This window comes from Neopelma chrysocephalum, unplaced genomic scaffold (assembly GCF_003984885.1).
Source record: "Neopelma chrysocephalum unplaced genomic scaffold, ASM398488v2 Primary Assembly neopelma1_43, whole genome shotgun sequence".
NCBI lineage: Eukaryota > Metazoa > Chordata > Aves > Passeriformes > Pipridae > Neopelma > Neopelma chrysocephalum.
This window is the reverse complement of record NW_020897702.1, coordinates 2,022,830-2,035,101: the sequence shown is the minus strand read 5'-3', so window position 1 is coordinate 2,035,101 and position 12,272 is coordinate 2,022,830. Positions and strand designations below refer to the sequence as shown.

At 35.1% G+C, this 12,272-nt stretch overlaps 1 protein-coding gene across 1 annotated transcript in view; it reads left to right on the top strand.

The window, feature by feature from the left end:
- Positions 1-12,272, top strand: part of NBEA (neurobeachin) — a 451,136-nt gene that overhangs the window by 104,325 nt on the left and 334,539 nt on the right. Inside the window, exons 7-9 of the mRNA XM_027677697.1 lie at positions 1,381-1,500; positions 4,672-4,818; positions 12,015-12,212. Coding sequence (XP_027533498.1) covers positions 1,381-1,500; positions 4,672-4,818; positions 12,015-12,212 — 465 coding nt within the window. The remainder of the gene's footprint in view (positions 1-1,380; positions 1,501-4,671; positions 4,819-12,014; positions 12,213-12,272) is intronic.

Genomic DNA, 12,272 nt, shown 5'->3' with positions numbered 1-12,272 from the left:
AAAAATGGAAAGGAAGGATTAGAAAACATATAGATAACATTCATATCTAGGACAAAGCAATGTGCTGATGCACTGGAATTCTTGTCTTCTGCTTCCATTGAATTATTTGTAAGATTCTCACTTTGCATAAGAACAGGTTTGTGAGCCAGTTGATGCACTCTATTCTCGAAGACCTGTAGGCATTATACTCATCTGAAAGCCTTAAAAAAGTTATGTAATCATGTGATAAGAGAATTTATACACGTAAAATACAGTTATAGAAGGATATGAATCAAGTGAGCAAGCAGGAATCTCAGGACTTTTATTTTCTTATTGCGAAGTATGCATTGTGAACTTGATGGTGTTTGTCATCCTCTTTTAGGAACTGGTTTTGAAAACCTATGTTACTCCTTTTATCCAGATTGATAGTGACAAATATGAGAAAAAGAGTAAATCATTTTTTAATACTTGAATACTTCCCTGGCTAAAAAGAAATTGCCATTTAAGATGTAAATTTGGTTATTTCTAGTGTAGGAAGACAAAGAGCAGTATTTGACTGGATTAGTAATGATAGCGATCTGGGATAGACTTTGTGTGCACGCATGTGTGCATATGCATGTGTATTCAAGAAAATCAAAGCTCAGGTTTTTTTGCCTTTTTTGCCTTTCGCAGTCTTAAGTGAGTTTAATGATTCAGTTTTGAGGGAAACTTCATGTTTTCTTCTTGAACTTATTTGTCATGGACATAATGATTCCTATTAAACAAAGTATTTGAAAGACCACAATACTTGTACTTGGAAGCATTTAACTGTGATGCTTTCTCTGTTTGATTATAAAATATATTTTAATGATATGACAGGTGTCCAAAAATTGTTAGAATGGTAAAGAACAGAGGAAAAATATCAAAGGAAACAATCAGGATAACATCTTAAACTGGGCTGTAAAATTTGCTATTATGAATTTTTTCTTTTTATTTTATAATTTTTGACAGACAGCTATGATGCAAAGGCAAAGCTATGTGATAAGAATTTGTTAATGTAAGAGCACATAGCTCTGTATTTCCCATCAGAACTGAGTTGTGTTTTGTGTATAGCGTGTATAGTGTTGAAATTAAATTACACTTTCAGGAATCAAAGTTTTTTCAGCTTTTTAATTGTGCGTATGCAATTTTGTCTCTAATCCCATAAGGGGATGCTGGTAGGTACATCATTACATTTAGGCACAATTCTGCTGACTGGACGTGAAGTTCCAGTGACTTGACTTTTAAATTTACGGGTTTGCAAGAATTCATCTGTGTGTATAACTTTATGAGACTGGTCACTTATTTTTTATGCCATTCATTAACTTTATATTTTATAGCACAAAAACTGCCACTGTATACTGATTGTTCTTGTCTTTCCAGTGGTACATGATAAGTATTGTACACATCTATAATCGATGGAGAAACAGTGAAATACGATGTTATGTGAATGGTCAGCTGGTATCCTATGGTGATATGGCCTGGCACGTTAACACAAATGATGTAAGATTTTATTGTTTTCCTTTTTTATATCTTTTTATTTTAAAGTTAATTGAAAAAGAAAAAAAAAGTACTGTATTTGTTTTCTCCGTGTGGTAGAGTTACAGATTTGACAGATTTAGCTTGAAAAAAGTCCTTAAGAAAAACTGATTCATTCTGCCAAATAACTGTGCATGCTGCCAATGGATACAAAATTACTCTTTTTTGTAGACATGAGATTCTGCATTGAATTCAAGAGGAGATATTTGTTAATCCATAAAAGTTTTCTATGCTTTTTGCCTTAAGGAACATCAAATTTTAAGTAGGCTTTTTAATTGAAGTAGAACAGAGTAGCCTCAGCTATTATGAGAGTCGTATTGCTTTAAACACTGTATAAGTATAGTAAGAAATCATTTCATCTATGCAGAGTTTACAGGTTTAAACCAACAAGATAGAGAGAGAGAGAGAGAGAGAGAGAGAGAGAGAGAGAGAGACAAGGACTAAAAGCTAGCAAACAAAAGCATGGAGAAGTGTCCAAGGAGATATAATATTCAGCAAAATCTGAAGTATTAAATCTATCTCCCAATTACAAATATATTTTTCCTATTGTTTCACTTGCAATTAGTAAATAGGCAGTTGACCAATAACAAAAAAATTCTGTACTAAGCATTACAGTATTAATATTTAAATAATATTGTTAGCAAGTACAAATTAGCTGCTACAAAATTTCATACCTGCAATACAGAGCAATTTTAGTGGGCAGTAAGCTTTTACTTATTGGCCATTCAAACTAGTTAAAAGATATTGAGAGGTGTGCAATTGTGCAGCATTAGTAAGCTTTGAGCAAAGACACAGTGATCTTGCAACTGTTTGTCCAACAGGGAGAAAGCAGTCATTTTTACCAGAAGATTACATGCATACCTGGAAATATACTTGTATCTGTTAATTGGACTGAGATCAAATAAAAATTTATTCTTACAGGAAATGCATCTGCTTTCATATTGTTTGTAATTTAATTATTTTAAAGACATTTATATAAGTTCCAATTTTAATGTTTTGGGGTGTGTGCACTCTGTTTCTGTACCTTCTACTTGAAAGTTTGAGAGTCTACACTTTTGTTAATTTTTTATTTATAATACGATTCTCATTTTTTTCTGACTGACTGTGTGGGATGACAAAACCTGTTTGTACTTAAGGAAATGAGCTATCTTTCACTAAATTCTAGAGGCAAAGTTGGATTTGAAAGGAAGGGTTTAAATATTGCATGTTAATTAAAGTAGGAGGGCTCTGCTTGCTAAAGCTTCTGATTGCCATTCTTTGTTCTCTTGGTAGCATCTCTACTTGCAAGAAAAGGCAAGCCTTTCAGTTTTTGCAGAGCATGGGTTTCCCCTTGCTAATATAAACATTTTTGTGATGGGTGGAATGTGATGACTGAAAAGCCACTTGAGGTCTCAGAGGACCTGGGCTGTTACTGGTGTGTGGAGATCTGTCGTCCTTAATGACAAATGCTAAGCGGGAAGAGCTGCTGTAAACTGGGAAGAATGAAAAAAGAAAGAACTGGAAATTACTCCAGAGTAACAGACCTAGAGTGTGATTATGTGTAAAACTCAGAATCTATTGAGAAGTTCAATGGCTGTTGTACAATTAATGATTACTAGAGGAATTCAGGAAAATGCCATTGTAATAGGCAGGAATGTATGTGTCAGAATATTTAAGTACAAATTAGGAAAAAAGTGACATCGGTAGCTCAGACAAATTCCTCAAATAACCATTAAAAATGGCAGTTGCTCAACATTAATTGACTTAACACTTTCTGACAGTAATGGCACAGTGTCAGGAAAGCCTTCAAGACTAAGCAAGACTTCACTGAACTAACTGAAAATTATTAGAAATTTTCACCATTAGAGTTACTAGGAGTTAGAGGGGTCTCGTTAGCCCATATTTTGCACTGTGCATCCTGGATATGACTTTATGAATCAATATTAATGTAGTTTTTTTCAGAAGTTTTTAAATTTTGTCAAAATTATTGCTTAAAAAAATAGAAAGGGAAATTTTTTTTCCAAGGGGAAAAAAGAATTAAAAGAGGTATTTGGTCAAAAGGAGGATAAATCAAAGATAAAAGGCTAGATACTTCTTATCTCACCTCATCTCAAAGCTGAGCTCCAGATCCTTGACTTCCTTCTGACTGCTTAGATAGACTCCCCTTTTCCTTGTTACCTATTCACCCAGATCAGTTTCTGTAACAGTTCACTATATGTCATTCCATTCTCTATTTTTCCTTAAAGTAAAACTCAGCAGGCAAGCAAGATGAAAAAGCAGGCTTCTTAATGCAGGTTCTACTGGTTTAGTGATTCAGCTCAAAAAGTGAGACGTGATCCTTATTTCCATTCGGTGAAGTACGTGTGACTCAAGGAAGCTGACAGAATAGCCTTCAAAGATCCTTGACCTTCCTGTTGTTGTCCTTTTGCAGTTCCCCAGGTCTTTGTTCTATACAGGTTTTTTTAGAAGCACCAGAAGAACTTAACATGAATCTTGCAAAATAGCCGCAAAAATCACTTCTAATCTGAAAAAAATAGGAAGTGGATAGATGGAAACTGCTAAAGGTCTTTGTACAGAGGGATAGTTATTAGAAGAAGAAATGGAAAATAGCAACTCTTGTGACTACAGAAGGCAGAAGAGAATTAGGTCAAACTAAATCATTATAGCCTGTGGTCATACAGAAAAACTGTGCACCAGCTGCAAACTAGAAAAATCTGTGTTTGGGTTTCTTTTTCATACTAGAGATATTTAGCTCTGTTAGCACAACAGTGAAAGAAGAGGGCATTTCAGCATGTGTTCTTGTGAGTTAGCAATGGGAGTTCTGAGTATAATTACAAGGAACTTCAAGGCTTTCATATTTCTAAAAGGCAATAGGGAAAGTTATTTGGTAATTGAATGTACTATTCTAATTTTCTCTGTTGTATTTTGACCAATTAATAGAAAACAAATCCTAGCAGCCAGTCATAACAGCATTATAATGCAGACCTGTAAACCAGTTAATGCTACAATATTCAAAATTAAGTTGTTCACCACAGCAAAGTAATAAATGATTGATAATGGTTGGTTTATCTTTTTAATTAGTCTCCCTTTATTTGTGGCTTCAGTAGCTGTGCATTAATATTATTTCATTATTAATATTGCTTCTTTCTGGTACAGAGCTATGATAAATGTTTTCTTGGATCTTCGGAGACTGCTGATGCAAATAGAGTGTTCTGTGGCCAGCTTGGAGCAGTATATGTATTCACTGAAGCACTCAACCCAGCACAGATTTTTGCAATACATCAGTTAGGACCTGGATATAAGGTAATAATGGATCTTAAAAGCATAAAACTGGAAAAAGTAAATGATTGATAAATATAATTGGAAGATACATATGAATGTAGATATTCCTCCTAGTATCATGTACATTTTTTCATGTGATTTGGTTTCAGCAAAAAAGACTATTTCTTCAAGTATTCTAACTAATCTTGGCTTTCCACCAGCTTTTTGGAAGACGCAAGTTTCTTTAAAGCTTAGCTGAAATATGTTTGTATGTGAAATTTATTACTTTGGGTCATAATCAAATTAGAGAAATTTTGTATTCAGTGTACTGAATACCATGGAAATAACTTTCTTCTCTACTCTCTGTGTCTAAAACCTGAGTTAAGGCAGATTAACATTCAGCAAGGCATAATAAACCAATTCTTTCAAATGCGTGGTTTCAGACAGTTCTGCTGAAGTACCAGTTTAACTTTTTACTCATGCTTTGCCAGTGACATTTAGGAGTCAGTTTGGACAAATTAATGGTGCATGCATAAACTTGGATCTCTAGTCAGACACTAAAGTGCCTAGTGGATAATACTTGAAAATTAATCTAACCTTGGATAAACACTATTGAATTTCTACAATCAATTATTCCCAAATCTTTTTTTTTTATTTTTGAAATTTCCTGTAATCTGAACTAGACTTTCAGGTTTTTGGTATATGTAATATACTCTAAAAATAAAAACTTTTAAAATCCGAAAGTAAATATCAACATCTAGATTCTAGTAATATTAATTTTGTGTGCTGAAAATGACTGCTCTAAATCATTTGATGACAGCTAGCACTTGAATGACAGCGAGAGTTGCAAATTTCTTTAATGGTAGGTATGTATAACCAAATATATGTCAGATTTACTTGGAGAAGAGGAAATCTATTGTATATGGTTGATGGTTAAAACTGTCTTGAAGCTAAAAAATGTTCAGTCAGTCAATAGATATGTATTACCTGTGCAAACAAGGAGTATTTTATTCCAAACTTAGTACTGTACTAAACAAATATTTCTGCAAATATATTTTTGTCATACAAAAGAAATTAATATAACTTTATACTTCTTAATAATAAATGTAGTAAACCTTTATGAATTTAATAAGTTCCTGAATTTGCAGCAGCATACTGATGTGATATCAAATAGGAATAATGTTTTCATGTGTTTCAAGAAGTGAAAATTATTATGAAAGGTTTTGTGAGTGTTGAAGGGGTTGATAAGGCACATGTGCTTTCATGATAAATGACATTTCCAGTAGTTACTGCACTAACCTTATTACAGTTTTGTCAAATTGCCTTTCTTGATTCATAGGCTTCCATTAAACTCCATTTCTTCACACCTGTAGCCTCTTATTGATTTTTTTAAAATTTCAGTTAGATAAATTTAATATTTTGGAGATATTCTTCTTTGGTATATCATATTTTAAGGTTTTGGTCATGTACCCAGCGCAGTTAATGCCCCCTTGTTCTCTGAAGGTGTTTCTTTCCTTGTCTAAAAATCTGAAAGTGTATTTTACTAATTAATAGCAGCTAAAAAGAACAGGTTCCCAGAGCAGACCCTAGAAATAACTTTTTATTTAACTTCCTTATTTCCAAAAAAAAAAAGGACAAAACAGAAGACTTTTTTCTCACTTTCTTCCAACCCAAGATCTATCCACATTCAAAAAAAAGGAACCACATCCTGTAATTTAGAGATCTCAGAACACCAGTTGTAGCCTTCACTCAAAGCCTACCTCTTTCACGTCTCATTTAACTTTATTTCTTCAGTTCAGAATACTTCAGTATGGTATTCTTAATCCAAAGGAGCCTCAATTGATATGTAGCTTGAATTGCTGAACATTAGAGATCATATTCTTGCTCTTGCCTAACTTCGTAAAGAGGAACTGTTCTAGATGCATTGTGAACTCTGGTAGTGCCAAACTTTTTCTCCCAAAGGAAGATTATTCAAAATACTTGAGAATTTTTGGAGTGTGTCTTCATACATATGGGGTTTTTTTCCCTATGACAGTCTGTGGTAGTTCCTTTGATTTACAGTTCATACTGTGGTCCATTATATCTGAGGATCTGATTCTTTAGGGGAAGCAACCATCCCTCTATCTACTTTGTTCATGAAAAGAGACTATGATTTTGCCTGTCATTCAGCTGCCCTCACAATCATTCCTAATGCTCCTAGTCTGCAATGACTGCCATTGAGACCTCTGGAATGCAAAGAAATATGTATAATCTACCAGCATACAGGACAGTGCAGTAGGCACACAGCTGTGAATATACATAGTATGTATTGTTGCAAATAACACCAAAGGCACAAAGTTCAAGAAAAGGCAGATCTTGATCTACAAAGAAAAATGAATCTGTTGTACCTTGTTCCACCTCTGTTCAGTGGTGCAGGTAGGATTAACTAGAGAAGTCATTAAAATAAGCCTTATTTATGATGCATATCATTCATTTTTCATGGCTAGGCTTCGCGAACGAAGATTTGAGAAAGGTGTCTACCCACGTTTGTCACAAGCACGCTGGTGGCTAAAAAGGCCAATACAAGATAGACATATCCGATTGCAAAAGGCACAACAGAAAGACTCCTTAGGTGGTATATTCTGCAAGGCACGATTCTTTCTGCATTGTCTTTTCTCCTCAAGAGTGATCCTGCGTGCATTCTCAAAGGCATCAGCAGCGTTATAGATGGTGTGTCTCCAGACCTCCCGATTGGAGGCCAGAGTAGACCAGTTACATTGATCAATATGGCCAAGGCTGAGATGATGTTTAGAGTTGTCCTTCTCTTCTGTATGCATATCAAATAATTATATATTTATATATAATATTTATATTATTTATAGCACATTACATGCTTATTACAGAGTGTTGTAACATAGAAACAGTTAATAATACTTCCACGCTGATCTTGCTTAGCATGTCCTTCTGAAAGCATTTGTTTGTAACCAGCATGACTTAGTACAAAAATTTATTTGTTGATCAAATAGATGTTTCAGTTTGAATTAAATAATAAAGAGAGGAGAAGGGGCAAATATAACAGAACTATGTGATTTGTCTCTTCCTTGTTGAGTCATCCTAAATTAATCCATAAGTTATCTTGAAATTTAAAATTATATTCAGTAGAAACATAGTAGGATTCAATATTTGCATTCCTAGGTTTTATCCATAATAAAGCATGCTCATTTTGAGCCTTGTTCAGCCTTGCTGAACAGGTCTTTTACCTATTGTGTTGACACTTGACACTTGTTAGAGATGGAAGAAAGAAAAAAGAAATGAGAGCACGCTCTCACTGTGCTTGTTCTGCTGCCCATCCTTGTTTCCAGGCAGCAAAGAAAAGCCTGTCTCAGCTGGGATTCCAAGGGGCTGATAAAGAGAATAGAGGGGCAAGAAAAGTAATTTGAGAGAAAGAGATGCATCTGATAGCAGTGTTTGGTGCTGTTTATAAAGGAATGTTTCTGAAAGTCCTGTCCTAATAGCCCTGGGAAATCTGTGCCACTTCTCTTAACCCTCCCATAGACATTTCAAAGCAAGTTATCAGATTATTCCATATGTTACTCTTGATCAGTGCTGCAGTATCAATCTTTTTGTTACATATGAAGGCTGGAGTATGAATATATTCATGCATACACGTACACAAAATAACACTGAAAATTCAAATTTGCTTAAACCAATTATGTAGTACAAAACATTATTTTATGTATGATTGCTGAACTTATAGTAGCAAAATGGAGTGAATAGTAAATCAAAAAGCAGCACTCTTGCTGCTAAAGGAAAAGGGAGAGCTGCTGGTGTTTAAGCAATGCTCTTGATCAAGCACAGTACTGGAGTAATTATTGGCTCTCTGTTCCCTCTCCCATTCCTATAGGAGCTACAGCTATCCTTTATATAGATCCTGTATATATTTTTACCTTATATAGAATATGTTGAATCTAAGGCTCTTTTTTACCAGCTTGATGCTTTCACACTGCTTGTACCAGACCTCAGAGTAGCATTCCTTCAGTGACCAGTAACTTACCGTTTGCAATTTGAGCTCCTGTGCTCAACAGCCTCTGCTATCCTCCTGAGGTTGTATTTTCCCAAGTCCCCAGTATGGTATGCATATACAGAATTTCTTTTCTCTTTCTGTAGATCAATGTTAGTAATAAAGGAGTATCATACATCAGAATTTGTAGCCTCTCTTTCCATTCTGTATAGTGATCTTTTGGGTAGGAGATCACCATTTCCAGTTTATGATTTGTTAGGCTTTGATGGCAGAATGTCCTTTTAATTCCTTTCCTCAAAAAAGTGTGAGGAAGTATTATATTGTTTCATAATTTATTTGTGCCTGACTTTCAAATAAATTCTGATTAATGCCTCTGATAAATTCTTGAGGCATATTGAACGCTGAAAACTAGGAGATAGATTAATGCCAAAATTTGTTTATAAAACTGATTTAAGTTAAGCAGTTTAGAATGTTGCAAAATTTCATGGCAATGAAATTATACAATTTTATGTTGAAACACTTTGACATATTTAAAACAGCAAAGTTATGAAAAACTGTATAGTGGAAAAACCTTCAGAGTTTTGGAATCTGACAAAACTTAGAGGCATGAAAGATTTTCAGGGTAATATATGTTTTCATTTGACAAAACATTAAAATATAGTACATGCAGCATGTAGATATCTTTAGAAATCAATGGAATCACTATATTTTTTCCTCTGCAGAAAGTACACAGAGTATCTGTATAGTTTAAAATGCCCTCTGGGGAGAAATACATCATCACCTTCCTCAGGACAAATCCGTAATATGTAGCAGTCATTTCCTGATAAGTGATGTAGGCAGCCATATCAACAGAGAGCCAGCTTTCAAGTTCTAAGCATAATACTCCTTCTTTGGGGTTTTCTGCTTCAGTAAGTGGTGTGACCCAATAGGAACACATTTCTAGATTAAAACATTTAGTGCTGAGGACTGAATACCCATAGTGTGTAGATTTTGGGGTTTTTACTTCAGATTGGTTTTAGTCTGATCCTTTGGGCTGAATGAATGTCACCGATTGCAGGACTTTTGAGTTTCAGCCTAAAGGAAGTCTCTTCAGTTCTGAACAGCTTTGCAGTATGAACAGAGTAGTAGGTGGGAATCACTGGCAGTTTACCTACAAAACAGACTCCTAACCCAAATGCAAATCACAGAATCACAGAATGGTTCAAGTTGTTTGAAGGGACAGCTGGAGATCATCTGGTCCAACCTCCTTGCTCAAACAGGGCCATCTAGAACCAGTTGCTCAGGACTATGTCCAGACAGTTCTTTTAATGTCTTCCAAGAGACTCTATCACCTTGCTGGGCCCCTTCACAGTGAAAAAATGTTTCCTGATGTTCAGAGCGAACCTCCTGTGTTCCGATTTTGGCCATTGGCGTGTGTCCTGCAACTGGGCACCACTGAGTAGCCTGACACCATCTTCTGTTCACCTTCTCTTCAGATATTTATACATGAGATCCCTTCTGTGGCTTCTCTTCTGCAGGATGAAAGTTCTCTCAGTCTTTCCTCACAGGAGATATGATTCAGTCTCTTCATGATTTTAGTGGCCTTTAATTGCACTCCCTCATTAAGTCCATGGCTCCCAGTGGGAGCCCAGAACTACAGGTGTGGTCTCACCAATGCTAACTAGAGGGGAAGAATCACCTCCCTCCACCTGTTGGCAACACCCCTCCTAATGCAGCTAAAGATAACATTATTCTTCTTTGTCAAATGTAGATTAAACCATTCACTTACTGTTGACCTTACTAGTTGTGTTTTCTATTATGGTACCTGCACCTCATATGTTTTCAGCATGGCATTGCAGCCTCCCTTCTGCCTGACATCACCCAGTGTGGGATGCTGCTGACCGACAGATCTGCTCCAAGCAGATCTCCCAGCAGCTGCAGTCAGGTTCCCAGTCTATTCAGATTATGCCCCACATACAAATGGATGCTAGTCACAAGACCTTCTATTGCCATGTGTCAGTCACTAGAGCAGGTGCACTTTCCCATCGTTTGGCTGTTAGCAAGATAATTTTGTCAGCATTTCCAGCAGCATTGAGAGCTCTGCAAAGGCTGGATAGGGTTTATGGGGTTATGTTATTGCTAGGAACATCTAATTTGTTTGGAAAGAGCAGTTGATAGCCTATAAATTGCCTGTTTTAATTCTAGCATGGAAAACAAAAATCCTAATGATGGTACTTTCAGTAGTTTCATTGCATTTCATACTGGGGGGGGAAAGGAGAAAAGGAGATTTGGTAGGACCAAAGGGATAAGGAGTATTGTGATGGCTATATGCAGTGAGAAGCAAGGAAAATTATTCATATTAACCTCAGAAATAAATTATTTTAAACTGAGTAAATATTTTAGAAATATATTATATATATATTGCTTAATTAAATGGTGGTAATTTCTAACAAATTTCCTTTGTTTGTATCAGTACAGCACTGTGTTACTACTAGTTGTCTTCTTGCTACTGCTAAATGGTTGTTACAATAGTTATATGCCAAGTAAATCTGATAGTGCTTTGCAGAAAGGCAGAAATATATCTTCTTGTGCTTGATTGATTTGTCAGTGTTGCCAGAAAAACCTAGTTTTAGATAAGATACGAGTCATGGTATGTTTAGGAGTAACAGAATTTTTCAGCCTTCCTTGGAAAAGCTCTGAGTTTAAGAATCGTTAATTTGAAATAAGGCATTTATAATTTTATTTGGATTTTATTTTAGTATAAGTAGCTCGTTTATATATACTCCTGACTGTTAATGTAGCATGGATTTTAATGCTGTTCAAAAATAACTATTCCTTTAATCAACATGGTATATCATTTAATATTCTAAGTTGAGTGAGTTTATATAACCTAAAATACAAAGTGATTAATTTGTTCATTATTTTTAATGTGTTATATGCTTACTTTTTATTTTAACATATTTATAGCTGCTTAATCTAACACATTTTTTTCAGGTAGTTACTTCTGAAACTTGTTAACACTGATGCTGAAGGGAGAGATACTACATACAATACCAAATATTGTATGGATACATTGGTGTGGTGTAGAGTAAATAAAAAAATTGTCTAATTTCTCAGTAGCATTAGGCTACTGGTAAATAAATGAAAACAAAGTTTAGTAGTTTCTATATGCCCTCTCAAGTCCAATGTAGTCTTTGCACATTTTGTGGCAAGGTTTTTGTCTAAATTATTACTTTGTAAAACTTCTTGTTTTTTTCAGAGCACATTCAAATTTAAATCTGAGAGTGACATTCATCTGGCTGAGCACCATAAACAAGTGCTATATGATGGGAAACTTGCAAGTAGCATTGCTTTTACTTATAATGCGAAGGCTACTGATGCTCAACTATGCCTTGAATCCTCACCAAAGGAGAATCCTTCAATTTTTGTACACTCCCCCCATGCTCTTATGCTTCAGGTTTGTGCTGCTAAATTGATGTTATAAGATTCCTGTTAGCTGAACATCACTTCGATAACC